The sequence below is a fragment of the Coffea arabica genome, chromosome 7c, assembly GCF_036785885.1.
Source record: "Coffea arabica cultivar ET-39 chromosome 7c, Coffea Arabica ET-39 HiFi, whole genome shotgun sequence".
NCBI classification, from domain to species: Eukaryota; Viridiplantae; Streptophyta; class Magnoliopsida; order Gentianales; family Rubiaceae; genus Coffea; species Coffea arabica.
Window position 1 is genome coordinate 2,074,277 of NC_092322.1, and position 16,817 is coordinate 2,091,093.

At 37.0% G+C, this 16,817-nt stretch overlaps 1 protein-coding gene and 1 long non-coding RNA gene across 3 annotated transcripts; one reads left to right on the forward strand and one right to left on the reverse strand.

Annotated features, from left to right (window-relative positions):
• Positions 1-2,230: 2,230 nt before the first annotated feature.
• On the reverse strand, positions 2,231-4,505 carry LOC140010138 (uncharacterized). Its single transcript, XR_011817392.1, has 2 exons — positions 4,104-4,505; positions 2,231-4,004 (listed from the first exon to the last, which is right to left on the reverse strand). It is a non-coding gene; the product is annotated as an uncharacterized lncRNA (long non-coding RNA).
• A 1,961-nt stretch (positions 4,506-6,466) lies between these two features.
• On the forward strand, positions 6,467-14,800 carry LOC140010348 (cystathionine gamma-synthase 1, chloroplastic-like). Of its 2 annotated transcripts, XM_072057031.1 has the most exons (12): positions 6,467-6,716; positions 9,858-10,431; positions 10,876-10,979; positions 11,229-11,302; positions 11,857-12,028; positions 12,261-12,320; positions 12,720-12,923; positions 13,026-13,112; positions 13,310-13,417; positions 13,538-13,633; positions 13,720-13,838; positions 14,476-14,800. In XM_072057031.1, the coding sequence occupies exons 2-12, from the start codon at positions 9,921-9,923 to the stop codon at positions 14,597-14,599; spliced, it is 1,659 nt and encodes a 552-aa protein (XP_071913132.1). In that variant the 5' UTR covers positions 6,467-6,716; positions 9,858-9,920; the 3' UTR covers positions 14,600-14,800. The 2 variants fall into 2 exon arrangements, with proteins under 2 accessions (XP_071913132.1, XP_071913131.1); XM_072057030.1 differs by lacking the exon at positions 6,467-6,716 and having other exon boundaries at positions 9,646-10,431.
• Positions 14,801-16,817: the final 2,017 nt, after the last annotated feature.

A 16,817-nucleotide genomic window follows, 5' to 3' on the forward strand; every position in this document is an offset into this window, starting at 1 on the left:
AATTGGAAGAATTTTAACGTTTAAGCAGCCCAAAAGTAAAAATAAAAAAAAGGGATGAATAGAAACACTCAGCCCTTTCATTGATCACCCCTAATTGCGAGTCTCAAATCTTGGTAGTGGCTCACTGACTTGCGAGTGTTTTGGAGGAGGGGTACAACCAGGTTGAGGAATGCTTAAAATATATATATATATATATATATATATATATATATATATATATATATATATATATCATTTTAATGGATTTTTTCATCAATTGATACAAGGATCCCTAATTTTAATAAGAAACAGTGGATTGACGATTAAATTGACAAAATGACAAAAAAAAATGCGCCATTTCTGTTAATTCAGTAGGTGTTTTGAAATTTAAAATAGTTCAGTAGTCAAAAACACACTACTAGAATGGTTTAATGGCTAATGAAGTTTTTTTGTTTTTTTTGTTTTTGGCCCCCAAAACAATTACGTGAATGAGAACAAATGGAGGCATCTAGTTAGCGGACTTGGAGATATATAATTAAGAGTTGCAGCTTGAAGTTATAAATACACGTTCATAAACGATTATCGTACATTATAGTGAATGGCCAAAAAATTTTTTTTTTTTTGACAGGTATATGATTTGTCAAAATGCTAGTCATCTCATAGAGAAGGATGGGTTGCCTGATATGAGGGAAGGGAATTTGACATTTTCCATTTATATTAAAACAAAAAAAAAGCTTATAAAAAATGCTATTCATCTCTAAATTATGTAATTATGTAGTAGCACTTGTGCCTAAATTTGCCAAAAACATAAATGACTGAAATCTTTCCTCTCTTTTTTTTTTTTCAAAAGTTAAAAACTTTTGGACCGATAATATTTTAAATTTATCCAAAATAAAAGAAATACCGTTAAAAATCGGATGCAATTAAATTGTTAGACCGTTTCACGTTCTTTTAAGTTTGATTTAATTCAAGTGATGATGTGTCTTCTTGTGGTTGGTGCTAAGAGCTGTCCGGTAAAGTCTCGATTAATTGATGAAAATAATGCCATCTAAATTCTGGAAGGATAATTTCTTCTTTTGCATTTAATTAGATGAATAATGAAGCCAGGCTGTGTGAGAAAAGTTGACCTCAGTGAAATATTGGCCACGTTTAGGCAGGCAACGCAGCGCCTTTTTATTTTTTTTGGAGTACAATTTTCCTGAAGCAGCGCCGGCGCGTGCTTAAAAAAGCATTTATATCGTCAAGTCATATTAAATACCACATCACATGGGCTTCCTTGAGTCAGAGAAGCCACGACCAATCCGGGGGCTTATTGAATGTACTAAATGGTAATTTTGTCACATGGATTTCTGGCCTTTTCTATCGCACGCACGCTGGTCTGCTCAGCCACTCGCCATTGCTTAGCTTATCAAATTCGTAATTAATAGGTCTAATCTTATTGATAACTAACTTTAGATTTGATTAGGAGATACAATATAGCATCTCTTCCTAGTTCCTTCCCATGGGTTATTGATGTCCAAATTACATGAAAGTTACGCGTACCCTGTTGTTCTTATTAATAATTGTCCCGAGACAGATATATTATATTCTGAGCGTTGTCTCGTGGAGTGTTTCGTCCGGTGGTTAAGGTTGAAATTGTCGAATATAAAAATGCTGAATTCAAATTTATCGTTTCTCTTCCCAATTTCTTAAATGTCATCACTTTTCTACTGAGAAAAAAGCTGAGTGACATGGGCAAAGATTAATGCAGACACAATTCAAAGCCGTATGTGGGGCATGCGCTAAGATTAATGTAGACACAATTCGATGAAAATATGTAGTGACATCAAATGTCAAACCTATTCTTGTAGACGGCAATGATGGGTTCAAGTTGAAATCAAGAGATAGATGAGACTCTGAAACCGATTTTGTGCAGTAAATTTCGTGCACATCTGAAATTTCTTAGATCATCATACAGTTAGACTGCAGTGAAGATCTTTGATGTTATGATTTTCTTTTGCCATGTGGAAGCAAATTCCGGAGGTATCGAACTGTCTTATTTTACAGCCGGCGCAAAAAATAAACGAGAAAGCGACTCAACAAGTACGTGTATATGATAGCTTGGTAAGTTCTAGTGACCGCCCCACTTGAGTGGATTTATTTGTTCCCAATATATAGCTTATGCATATTTCTGTAGCACAAAAACGAAGTGCGGGTTGATCAAAGAAAAACTCCAGGTTCGAATTTGCGGCGACTATTTGCTAGATTAAACTTGGACAGGGCAATCCAGGGGATCGAATTAAATTCCATCATAAAAGCATTGGTTCAGAAACCTGCAAAACATTTCCCGTCCGCAGGGTTCTAATGCAGTTCCGGAACTGGAGCTTGCTTACAATTTATCTGTCAAATGTCCGTTGATCCAACACCAGCATCCGAATTGACTTGATTCTTGCAGAAACTCTGCAAGATACGCTCGTAGTACATAGCATCAGAGAGGACCTGTGTGACTTGCAAATTTACTTTTACAGGCAAAGGCAAAAGGGAAGCAGTGGAATTGGAAATGCAGCCCGATTGATTAATTTCCAAACGTATCACCATCAGAATCCGTCACGGTTTCTGCATTTGAGTGATGATGGCAGTGGTGGTATACGAGTACTACATGAGCGAGAAATAGCAGAACCCCAGAAGCCTACTTTCTGCCGTTCTGGCAAATGTTGTACTTTGCTAGAGAAATTATGAAGCCTGGATATGGAACGCCTCTCAGCCGCTTTTGCAGATGCACTTCTCCCTCTGATGAGCAATTAAAAAGGGATCTAAATGCAGCCTGGGAAAAAAGAGAGGTTGGTTGGAGATATTCTCCAGCTTCATTCAATTCTTTCAAGACCAAGTTCGGGTTGAGTTTGAAATTTGCATGCATGCTTTTTCAATACAATCTATGGAGCGTACGAAGTGGTTGGATGTTTCTGTGTCGCTGTACACCAAACCGCCCCTTTACTCGAATGACCATTCATAGCTCAGCAACCGCGTCAAATTCGCTTTTTGCAGTAAGAAGCATTCCCAAAATGAGCAAGGCAGCACCACCGTGCCATCAATAGCTTGGAGAAGATGTCTTAATCCCGAATTGGGCCTTTTTTTTTCTTTCCTTTTTTTTCTCCCTTAGTACAAGAGGAGTAACGACACTGCCAGCAATATCTTGGAAAAGATGTCCGAATCCAGAATTGGACTTGAACAAAATGATTGTTGTACTTTTACACCAAGTCCCAGTTTCAGTTTTCTGCTTGAAATCAGCAGGAGAACAGGTCCCCAGACCACTCAGGGTATGGTAGTACTAGTAGGAAGATGCCATGCTGTCTCTGGACTATTCTTTCGGAAAACCTATATATATTTTTATTGATTGCAGTAAAAATAACATTTTGCAATAATATTTGCTGACTGCTGATGGTGACTTCGAAGACAAATGCTCCTAGAGCCAAAGATCCATTCCTTGAATACGCCCACGAGAGGATCCATTCCAGGGACAACGAGGACAGCTCATAATTTAAGATTTAGTAATAACAACTGAAATGAAACCTGATATGAAATGTCAATAGATTTTGAGATGTCAGAATGTTTGATGTCCCGTAAACTGCATCGAAAAAACTGCTCAAATATTTCGCCAGAAGTATCTTCGTCACCATCAGCGAAAGGAGGGAGGGGGAATTAAAATATGACACTTAAATTTTACAACGACTACTACATTACTCATGACTTTCACACATTTCAATTTACCCCCCCCCCCCCCTTTTTTTTTTGTGTTTCGGAGTCTCTTCTCAAACTAATCTGCCAATTCAGACCGTTTTATTTCGATTGATGAGAAGCCAAAAACAAAAGCAGGAACAAAAGAAGGGCAATTGAGCATATGTATGGGCATAACAGGCAGCATAAGCATAAGGAGAGTTTAGGCTGCAAAGCGAAGCCCATTGATGCTTTGTTTAGTGTTTGCACTTTGTAAAATTAGGCAGCTTGGCCATCTTTTTACGGCCACAGAGCCTCAGTACTTAGTGCAGCTGGCAAGTAACAAAAGACCATTTTCATCAGAGATGCAGAGAAAAGAAAAGATCTACGAAAACAAAGAACAACGTTGACAATCAATTTTAGTACTCAACAGATAAAAGGTTCCCCGGAGTGGAGTTTACTGTCGGAATGATCTCCAGGACAGATTCATGGGACTCACAGCTGGAGACTGAGGTGCCGTTTGCGTTTTATAACTCAAGAGGAGCTTCAGCGAGCTGTTTAGGGTTTCATTACCCAATTACTCCTATCACTTCTTAACTTCCAATGTTTGAGGTTTCCGCCCCCCTTCTTAACTTCTTTGTCTAGCGCTTGAATACTTTTTGGGCTCATCCCTCTATCCTCTACCGTCTGCCCATGTGTGTGTGTGTGTGTGTGTGTGTATCTATCCTTGATCCATCTAACCAAGATTGTGGTTTGGGCCCTGTTTTATGCTACTTGCTTTCTAACATCCCTCTGCTGCCTAAGCCCATAGCTCCATGGCTATATTCTTCGCCTATCCGTGACCTAAACCTGCTAACATATATATATATATATATATATATATAAAAGTACATTGGTAGCATATAAAAAAGTATTACTCTTAACTGATTATAGATTTTGATTTGAAATACTTAAAAGTTTTTGTGATGTTTTCATTTGCTCGTTTACTTTTGTACTCAAATTACAGATTTTTTATTTAGCAGTTAAAAAAGTTGAAGTTCATTAATCCTAATCAACTAAAGAGTAACTTTTGCAGATTCTATAATCACTTTTCATAATTAGATTTTATGAAATCTGAAGCAAACAAGAACGAGGTTTAATTAGCCAAACCCTAGTCTCATAATTCAATAGTCATGAACATAAAAATCAAAATCTTCACTAATTTTACTAAGAGAATTTAATCATAAAATGGAGTGGTTATAATAATATTATTGCCAACAAACCATTTCACCTCTTTTTTTTTTTTTTTAAGTACTCTTGTGATAAAGTTGTGTTCACAATTTTCGAAAGTGCACGTACATTGCTAAAAGATTTATCAGTATACGTATCAAAGCTCCATTTTAGGCCTAATGTCCGCCTCAATATTCAATAATGTTCAAGATTCACATTTGGATAAACTCGATTTTCAGCAATCCAATGAATCAAATCATGCCACACCTTCTAAATGAATCAAATTGTGTCACGTCATCTTATCTAATGCGTGACATAATCTAAATCATTGAGTACTCGAATATACCCAAGTTTTGGACTTCAATAATCCATGTGAAAGCATTACTTCAACTCCTATCCGCAAGCTGAACATGAACCACAAAAATCGCTGAACATGAACCACAAAAATCAACCTAACCCGTAAATGGGGTAACGGGGCGACTTTACACTAATCGTTTCCTGCAGGCACGGTGTCACGACACGGGCGGTAAACACAAGTAGGGAAACCTTTCCGAACTCTGAAGTAAGTTGGAAAGGCGTGGAAGGCACAACCGCACAACATACTGGTTTATCATCCCTAAGCTTTCGGCATGTGCAAATAAATATATCAATGCGTGGGATTCCAGAAATTAACTTGGATTCTACAAGTGCTATGTCTTTTTTGCTTTGAAAGTTTGCAGCATTTTCTTTTCAATATTCCCGTCATATATTATGCAACCATCTTTTTTCTAAAAAAAATTTCAGGGACAATCCAAAGAATTGCATGCCACCCAAAACGTACTCAAATGATGAACATCAGTCATAAATCAGGTGTTGCTATGCTACTCAATTATTCGGGGAAAATGTTAAGATGGCTTGCATCCAAACCGTACTTTTCTTTTTGAACATTGATGTTAATTATATACTAATCCTTTTTCCCAATGACTAACTTGGGAAATTAACTTAATTATATATGATGAACATAGACGCCGGATGCGTTTGGGAGTTGTTCTCGACTTAAGGTCGTCGTATTTATCCAATATTTGTTTGTTTGTGTTAGAAACAATATTTTTAAACAAAACAAAAAAAAATTGACAATTTGGCTACTTATACCTTTTTTTTTTTTTTTGAATATGTTATCCTAGCCGTTGATCGCTGATATTGAACAGTGTGTTTGAATAGAGTATTATTTGAAATAATTAGTGTAGCACTTTTTGTAATTTGATGTATGTGAGATAATAAGGTTGTGTTTGGATTGCATTTTCCATGATTTTTCATGAAAAAATTACTATAGCGATTTGATGTATGTGAGGGAAAAAGGTAATAGGGAAATGTGATCACGGAAAACAACGTAATTTTCCGACGAAAAGTTGCAATCCAAGTAAGGCCTAAGTAATTGAAAATATAAAAAAAATAGATTGAGAAATATGTTTATGATGCAAACGAAATATTATTTGAAATAAATTTACAATCCAGACACTTGCGTATGGAACAAAAAATAAAGAAAGAAAGTCATTGGATGAGAACAAAATATCTATATATACTCCCATTTCTGAAAATTAAACCCACACCATCCCCAATTTTATATCACCATTCCTCTCTCCCATTCCCAACTCTCCAACTCCCTCTATATCATTCGGTGTTTTCTCATTCAATTCCAACCATCCACAGTCTTCTCTTTGTCATCGGCTTTCCGTCTTTATTGTCTCGGTCCTCTCGGATCGCTATTTTCTCCGCCACCGGCTTTCTCTCATCGGCTTTTCGCCTTTATTGCCTCGGATTGCTGTGTTCGGAGGGACTACCATTTCTATTTTGATGTAATGCCTCTTGAACCAATATTCCTAGAATAGGGCTGCACACGAATTTAATTGCTCGGGAGCAGATCAAATCAAATTTTGCCTCGAATTCAGTTAATATCGAATTTGAGCAGATCAAGTAGAACTCGAGTTCAAAATTAGTTAGCATGCGAGTCGACTCAATTTTATAGATATATATATTATTTTTTAAAAGTAAAATTATGTGTATATTCTTAATATTCTATTATTTGTTAAGAAAAAAATTATTATTTTATTTATTTTTTTTACAAAAATAATTATTTTTTAATCTCGAGCTCAAGGCCAAACTTAACATTGAGAGTTCGTTAAATTTGAATTCGAGTTCGAACTTGATAAAATTAAGTCGAGATTCAATTCGATTAGACTAAAGTTCGATTCAATTCAGCTCATTTGCCCTAATTAGAGTAAGACTGCTTTGAAATCTACTTTTTTAAGTGTTATATATAATTGATTTAGTTGCTATGTTAATTCATTCTTATGATGAAAAGAAACTATTACCATAGGGTTTCATTTGGATTCTGAATTTTAGGAAAAAAAGTTCGAAATTTTTTAGCACATATTTCAATTAAGTTTTTTTACCTCATATAATACAATATATATTTTTTTAAAACTCCAAAAAAGTTGCAATCGAACCAGACTCTAAGTTGTTTAAACTATCATAAACTTCGCACCTTTAACCAAATTGAAGATATCCAGGATAACAAACTTTGATTTGTACTTGAGCATTTGATATTCTAAGGTCACACTCAATAAGCACCTTACAAGCCAAAAAGTGGAATAACTTTTTTCCGGGGATAAAGCATGCCGGGTACTTGCTCCGAGCATGTTCCAAATGATTGATCAGGACCAGAATATAATTTTCTGACGATAGAGTATGATAAGTACTTCTTTAAGTACTCCTTTTAGAGTATGATAAGTATTTCTTGGGAGGTCTTTGAGGTAAGTAGGTTCTTCTTTAAGATCTAGTAAAGGTTTTCCTACTAATTTTTTCGTAGTTTCGCATCGATTCTAAGGAGTTTGGGGGTTGGGTAGTTAAGTCTCAAAGTTTGTCTTAAAAATTGTCGATTTTTGGGTTAAATGCATTTTTCATGAAAAAATTATTATAGCGATTTGATGTATGTGAGAAAAAAAGATAATAGAAAAATGTGATCATGAAAAACGACGCAATTTTTTGACGAAAAACAGCAATTCAAACAGGTCAATTAACTAACTTCAGAAGTGTCTGATAAAAAAAGAGTATGATAAGTACTTGTTCGAAGCATATTCCAAATGATTGATCAGGGCCTGAATATAACCAAATAAATAAAAATCCTATCATACCCACGGAGACAGAGACAAAGCTTGATAAATGTAACCGGAAGAGGACCTTAGAGACCTCCTCACTATTAGGTTCATGATCTGAATTTTTAAGACCCGTCGTCCCTATTAGATTTAGGGTTTGAATTTTGTGTTGATTGTTAGAGATAAAAAAGGATGGGAAGGGGTAGAACCCAAAAAAAAAAAAATCCATACACACACATATATATATATATATTTATAGAGGAATAAATCTGTCAAGGAGGATTGAGCAAATTTTCGCCCTTCTCAATTGATGACTACAATAAAACTCCCTATTTATAGATTAGGATTCTATCTGGATTCAGTTTTTTTTTTTTTTTTTTCAAATTAATAAACTTCTAGAAATATCTAATCTATACAAATCTCAAATATGACTAACCAATAAATAAATAAACCTATCATCCTTATTTTCCTCCACCTGCTACTTATCACTCCTCCCTTCCTTCACCCACCGCCGCCGCCTCTCCCCTTCCTCTCATCTGCCTTTTTGCCCTTCTTCCTCCCCCTCCCTTCTCTTCTATCGCCAGCCCATCCTCTCTCTCTAGCCACGATCAACAGGGCATAACTAGATCGCAGCCAGAAGTTGCGACTATCGCAATATGGTTGCACCAGTTGCGGCTTCTAACCGCAATTAGGTTGCGACTTGCTGGTCATTGCTAGAGGGAGAGAAAGAGGGTCTTTTGGCGGAGGGGAGGGGAAAGGAATGAGAGAGAAAAAGAGAGAGGATGAGAAGGGTTGATGGTGATGTCTGTGGTGGAGGAGGGAGAAGGGGAGAGAGGGGTAGTGGTGGTGGGTCCGGAATCTTATTTTATAGACTTGATTTAATATGCCAAAAGCAGGTTAAAAAACAAAAAACCTTGACAAATGTTTGGAAATAATTAGTAGACCTTCCCGATGGATTAATCGCTGCTAACAGTGCTATATAGATGCACAAATGATTCAGCATTGGCTTCCAAAATTACCACCACGCATTCACATGAAAGATTTATTTACATGGAGGATCGGTACAAGTGATGCTACGCCTTCACTGTACGCCCCATCTCCCACATGCTTATCCTAAATCTAATCGAACAATTAACAAATCACAGGAAAGATAAAATGTTGATTGAAAATTGTAATTGTGCTGTGAATAAAATAATATATTTAAAAGAAAACTGTAATCCAAGCACACTCAATTATTATTATTATTATTATTTTAGCAAAAAGAAAACACAGTCTCGTTATTAACCCAAGAAAGTCCTCCTGTGTATGTTAGTGGTTGGACCACAGGCAGGTGCAACCGTTCCCGGTGATTTTGTGCATTTTTCACATTGCATAACTTTGTTTATATGCGACCTAACTTTTATACAACATATAATTTTAAAACAAATTTTTGTGAGTTCCACCCACGTTATTAAAAATCAAGTACAAGAAATAATCTGAACCGTACAATTTTTTTTTTATCAAATTTTGACTGTGAACAGCTCAGGAACGGTACATCTGATTTCCGCTCCTGCCCCTCATCCGTTGTGGTTCCTCATCTGATCTGACTTGTTACACCATTTTGGATCACGGACTAAATTTTTGGGGAACCATGATTATCTTTAATTTACAGCTAAAACTAATTAATTATTGAGAAAAATGGTCAACAAACTTGAACTTGCGCGGAAAGGGGAAAAAGACGACCGTAAAACGACACCAGTCTTTAGCCCGCCCCGCGTATTCTCAGAGTTCGGTGACGAAAAAAGAGAGTAAACAGATCATCCAAGATCTCTCATTCTCTCCCTTGCATTCCTTTTGTTTCAGAGACACAGGGGCAGGCCGCCAGGTTGAATTTCCAATTTTAACCTCCCAACCACCAAAACCCTGATGGCTGTCTCCAGCTGCGCTAGCGCCTTCCGGCCGTTCGAGTGCCGTTCGGATCCCGACTTTTCCGGCCGTTTTCCTCGTCCGGAGTTCCCTACATCTGGCGCCGCTCGATTCTCCGCCAAGGCAAACTCGGTGACCCAGGGATTTCCGGTTGGCAGCCTGTCCTCTTCTCTCATCTTTAGGTTTCCGCCGAATTTCGTCAGGCAGCTGAGCACCAAAGCTCGGAGGAACTGCAGCAACATCGGCGTCGCTCAAATCGTCGCGGCCTCGTGGTCAAACAACCAGCAGGGGGGTTCCACTTCTCCCACTCCAGCGGCTAAGGCCGTCGATGCCGCTGCCTCAGCCTCTGTCGTTGCGCCTGTTGAGTTTGAGACTGGCGTCGTGGAGGAGAAGGTGGCTGCTGCGGCGGAGAGTGGTTTTTCTGATGGTGTAAATGTACAGCCTGACGATTTGGTTGATGCCAAATACTCTTCATTTTTGACCTGCGACGGCAGCGTCGCCATTCATGCTGGTATGGTTATGAGAAAATTTAGGTTTTCGAGAACCTATCTTCTTCCCCGATCTATCTATATTAAAAAAATTTCTCTATGCAAGTTTTCTTTGATTTACAGCCATGCAGGCATCGTTACGTCCATAAAAGCGTTTTTGTTTGTGTGTGCACAGATAATATTGCGTGATCATTCAGATTTGTTGTCTTGTTTTTAATGTAAAAAAGGAAGTTTTTTATTTTTTAACTTTTAATTTTTTTATTTTGTTTGGGAGAGTAAATAGGGGTCCACTTTTGCAGGTTACCTTTGTAAAGGTTTACAAGTATGCATGGGAAAGTTACCTAACAGAGTGATCTTATTGTGTTAATTATATTTTCAATTGCTCATTGTTCTCCCTGTTTAATGTAACTAGAATGGAGCTGTTTACGTTTTATGCATTAACTTGCACTCTTGCTTTCTTTTGCCAGGTGAAAGATTGGGTCGCGGCATTGTTACTGATGCGATAACTACCCCTGTTGTTAACACATCTGCTTATTTCTTCAAGAAAACTCAAGAACTCATTGATTTTAAGGTATCTTGTAGCACTAGATTATCTTCTAGTCGTGCATTAAACGCAATATTCCTGCTCCTGAAATAAGGCCATGTTAGAAATGACCAGCGTGCACTTGATATACATGCAATGTTAGCATAATGACTATGACGGTAGCTGTTTGGTAGGATGCCAGATGTCTAATGGAGTCATTTTTCAGTTATGAGTTCTTTGCTTTTCTGATGAATGTATTTTTGTTTACATGAATGTTGCTTCTGTCATCTTTTGCAGGAGAAACGCCATGCAAGTTTTGAATATGGACGCTATGGAAATCCCACAACTGTTGTAGCAGAGGAGAAAATAAGGTCTTTTCCCCCTAAAACCGTGTTCTATTATATATTCTGGGGTTAAAAACAAAAAAGTCCCCTGTGGTATACCTTTTTATTGAAATTGATAAATAACCCACACACACACACACCTAATTTAAACAAATGCAGGACTTAATCGAAGACCGGCCCTGTGGTATACCTAATGTATAAAAAAGTCCCCCTTGATTTTAAAACATACAAAACGACGCCTTATGTTTTGAACTAAATTGTAAATTAACAGAATTCGGTAAACTTAACGAAAATGACGGTCTCGCCTGTTAAACTTACCAGATTCCATTAAGTTGATCGTTAAATTTATTGGATTCCGTTAAGTTTACCAGATTCCGTTAAGTTTATCGGATTCCGTTAGTTTTACAATTTAGTTCAAAATATGATATGTTGTTTTGTACGTTTTGAAACCATAGGGAGCTTTCCTATATATTAGATATACCACAGGGAATTTTCTTGTTTTAACCCTATATTCTGTATAAACATGCAGCACTTTAAGAGTTGAATATATGTAAATTGATGTGTTCGTTTAATTGACACAGTGCACTGGAGGGAGCTGAGTCAACCTTGATAACTGCCTCTGGTATGTGCGTGAGTACTTGCATGCTCTGGGCTTTGGTGCCTGCTGGGGGGCATATTGTTACAACCACAGACTGCTATAGGAAAACTCGGGTATTCATCGAGAGGGTGCTAATACCCAAAACAGGAATCACGGTATGGTAACTGCATAGAAATTGGTCTTTCATGCATGGTATTATTCTCCCCTTGAATTTGTTCCCCGTGAAGGAGCTTTTTGGTTCTTCCTAGGGCGGGGATTGGAGTTGCGGATATGTTTCTCATCTAATTTATTGTTGTCTGAACCAGCATCATGCGCATATGCAATTATACTTTGTTTTGCAATTTTTGTGTGTAGTAATGTACTTGCTTGTCATATTCCCAAGTGCAGGCTACAGTCATTGACCCTGCTGATATTGGAGCTTTGGAGGCTGCATTGAACGAGAAGCAAGTAAGTTTGGGTGCATCATTACCCTGTTACAATTAATTAGTCTCAAGCTTAGGGAACAATTGACCTGAGTTAAGGCACACTTGAGTAATTCGAGCTGTATATTTTTAGCTTGACATACCTGAAATCTTTCATATTGACTTGGCTTGATTTCAGCATGTACAAGTCAACCATTGATTTGAAACAAGGTTTTTCTAACTTATATTGATTTGAAACATTATTAGCAGTCTTGTTTAATTTCGCCACTAGTAAAAATGCAAGATCTCGAGGTTTGAATTTTATTCAGATAATTTCTGTAGCAATCAGGCTTACAATAGTTGATTCAACTGTTTTGCTGCCATGCTCAAGTTTCTAGAGCAAGTAACTACTGTGCTGACTGAGTGTTATCCCTTTTCCATCCAGGTGTCCCTTTTCTTTACGGAGTCTCCAACTAATCCATTTTTGAGATGTGTAGACATTGAGCTGGTTTCAAAGCTTTGCCATGAAAAAGGAGCCTTGGTTTGTGTTGATGGAACCTTTGCATCTCCAATCAACCAGAAGGCCCTTGCTCTTGGTGCCGATCTTGTTCTACATTCGTTAACAAAATATATTGCAGGCCACAATGATGTATGTGGGGCTAATTTTTGTTTCTAATACTGTCATTTATCAATGACTTTGAAGCTATTTTAATGCAGGTAAACATTAAGAGCATGTCGTCTTTTGTTGCAGGTCCTTGGAGGTTGTATCAGTGGTCCAGAGAAATTGGTCTCTGTAGTACGTGATATGCATCATATTCTGGGTGGTACCCTCAATCCTGTGAGTATACTTGATTGAGATTTATCCCATGGTGTTTTACTTTATTTGAGGTTTAGAACTTCAGGTCTTGATGTAAAAGATATCCTGGGCAGTAGTTGATCTTTGTCTTATTTGTTGGAGAGGAGGCTTATAATTTGTATTTGCTTTTGTCATTTTTTTAAATTGTATAAACAATGATGCTTTTTTCCCATGGTCAGAATGCCGCTTATCTGATCATTCGAGGCATGAAGACGCTGGATCTTCGCATACATCAACAAAATTCAACAGCATTGAGGATGGCCGAGATTTTAGAGGCGCATCCTAAGGTTCTGGTTTTAGTACTGGTTTTCAAACTGAAAGTTTAATCTGTAAGCAAAGGTTCCATAATCTTCTTAAAACCGGGGGGCTTCCTTTCTCTAACGTAACAAAATAAACATGAGTTGCAGGTGAGACGTGTCTATTATCCAGGCTTGGCAAGCCATCCAGAGCATCACCTCGCAAAGCGGCAGATGACTGGTTTTGGTGGCGTGGTTAGTTTTGAGGTGTGTTTTTCTGCCTCCTATTTTCCCTGTTTTGACATTGATTTTCTGGTATCTCTGTATTAAGTGAATTACAATTTACTTATTAGGTTGATGGAGAGCTATACACGACTGCAAAGTTCGTTGATGCGCTGAGAATCCCTTACATTGCCCCCTCTTTTGGAGGCTGTGAGAGCATCGTGGACCAACCAGCAATAATGTCTTATTGGTATGTATCTGGTCTTACTGGTATACCAATTCTTGTTGCCTTATTTGTACTAAGCATTGATTGTATATCCCCCTGATATTGGTGCTTGCAACATGTTCCAAATTTTTGTGTTTCTTCATCTGCACTACTCATGATTTGGGGGAATATGATATGCTCAATAAATTCTGAGAATTGATGCTCTCCTCAAAATATCCCAGCTGCATGCCAATAATGATTTTGAAGAATTTGATATGTTAGGTAGATTTCTGAGAATTGATGTTGCCTCAGAAGTTCCCATCTGATTACTGTGGTGGTTTACCAATTGGCTTTTGAGCCACTACTTGCATTAATAAACTTGTATCCTATAAGAATACTATAAATGATGAAGCAGTATTGGAGTGATCAAATGAGTATGCTATTGAATCAAATTTCCTTGGAAGCAGCCTAGGCCATCTTGATCGTGTTTTTATCAGGCCATTCCCGTCTGATAGCTAACGAAAACATTGAATGCTTCCTGCCAATCCCGGTCACCTTTTTTTCTGTCTCTGGGTGTGGTTTTGTCCTTGAAAAATTGTGAAGTAAAACTCTGTGGCACCAAGTATCATTTTCATGATGCTAGAAGTTGATGGTTGTTATTTTTCCACTAAATTGCAATCAGGGATCTTCCCCAGTCAGAGAGGGCTAAGTATGGAATTGTGGACAACTTGGTTCGGTTCAGCTTTGGGGTTGAAGGCTTTGAAGACCTGAAGGCTGATATCCTTCAGGCTCTGGAGACTATATAGGACGTCTGACCGGCACCACCAATTTTCGCTGTCTTTTTCCAATTGTGCCATTTCCCTTTAATATGTTATGATGTTCAGTTGATGTTTAACTGGGAAAGTGCTCGCTCAATGTAGGTGCAAAATCACCAGAAGAATCCTTCCATTTGTTTCCTATTTGGTTCGAGTAAAATGATTTGCTCAATATTTATTGTTGGAGGAATAGTTCATGGAGTCTCTTCTTCATCGCATATTTCTTTTTTGAGTCGTAGCGTTGACTTTTTGCCTGTGGAGGTTTAACACTGGAGTCGTGATGACCTGTGCGCTAGATCATTGTGGAGGCACTAGGCCGGGCAACTTGAAGAGTCATGATTGTTCCTTTGGGCTTGGATAAGAAATTTTAAAAATTTATGCTTAAGCTGTCCTTGAAAGTTGTAACACAGACTTTATTTAGTCATAAACCCTAGATCTGATTTTATACTAAATTGCCCTTCTTATGATCGACATACTGTGTCAACGAGTACAAGCTCTTTGTTTATTAGTAGTATACATTTGCCAGTCCTGGACCATGCGTTCCGAAATAAGCTTCCTGGAAGGGGGAAGGATCCTCAATCATCATCTGGTAACCTGCTAAACCAAAGTGTTTCGAGTGTCCCCATAGGTTAAAATATGTGGGGGGTCAAGGTCCAGAAAATGTTGCAAGTGGGAATAGGCCGGCGCTGCGCGTTTAGAATGATCGGCTAATTCGTCTTTTTGGTGCAACTCCAAATCTTGAGTTTTGATCTGCGCATACGGTCTCTTCCTTAGAAGTGTCTCCGTGGTGCCGAAATGATATTTTTATATATATACCATATGTACTATAGAAGAAGGTGATTGGGGTTAACATTAGAATAACATTTATGGTCATTGTATGAACATTCATTATGGTCACTGTGTGAACTTTCATTTTTGTTCCTAAAAACAAAAGGTTTTGAAACCCAGACCGTTTATTGATCCAGAAAAATGAAGGGATCAAGAGTCTGATTCAGTCGTTGGGCAGTTCGTTATTACTCCGTGATGTCATAAATATTATTAATAAATATTAAACATCCAAAAAATAAATAAATATTTGTAGAAATTTAATTCATATTATTAAATGTAATCACTTCAATTCTTATTCTATTATTCTAAGTAGTATTATTTGTTTAAGACTCAAAAATAGCTTTTAAAGTTAAAGGATTTTAAATAGCATTATTTCATATATTTTTAATTTTTCTAAATTATATGAGTGCTAGTTTATATGTTAAAAATTGAAACACTTAAAAGCCATTAACAAATAAATGAAATGCATTCAAGATTTTAAAAAATAATATACTCAATTATATATCATAAATGTTAAACAAGAGTTAATGTGTAATTGTGGAGGAAAAAGAGAAATGAGTAGAACAAGGTAATAATTGTTATTATCTAATTAATTGGAGATAATTATGCATGGGTAATTGATAAAATATTAAATTTGAAATGTCATTAATGAGATTAGTTGATCAAATTCAAAATTATTGACTTAATTAAGATTGGATATTGAACTAGTCGGTTCTTCCAAAACCGTTTCGGGTCAACATTCAATGATGGAACCGAATGGTTCAACTTGTTTAAATAAAAATTGATAAAAATTGGTTTTTTAAACAAAGCCAGACCGAAAAGAAGGCCGTTCGACGGTTCAACCTATTCGACCAACAACGATCGGAGTTGAGTTTTAAAACATTGCCTATAAAAACTACTTTTATTTTAACTACTTATCATGACTATTTTTTACTTTTAACCATTTAAATATATGTTTTCAACATAACTACCTCTAAGCATTGTGACTACCAATATAAAATTATTTCATGAAATTTTTTTAAAATATTAAAGTTTGCTTCAATAACAAAAATTTTATTTAAAATATATGATCATAAAAATTATGTATTTTTTGATTGCACACACGGTGGGTGCATTGAACGCTAATACTGTGTTAAGGCAACTCGAGATTGAGAATTAAGGAGGCGCCGCGGGAGAGCGGAAGATTGATTATGCCATTTGGTATTCCTCGGCGAATAATTAGCCGAAAGGAGAGAACCTTGGTAAGCTCCAAAAAAAAAAAAAAAAGAGAACCTTGGTAAGCTCCAAAAAAAAAAAGAGGGAAAAAGAAAAAACATAATGCGCTGGCCCGTTGTCGTCGTACATCTTTTTATTGTTATACCTACGCGTAAATGCGAGTACG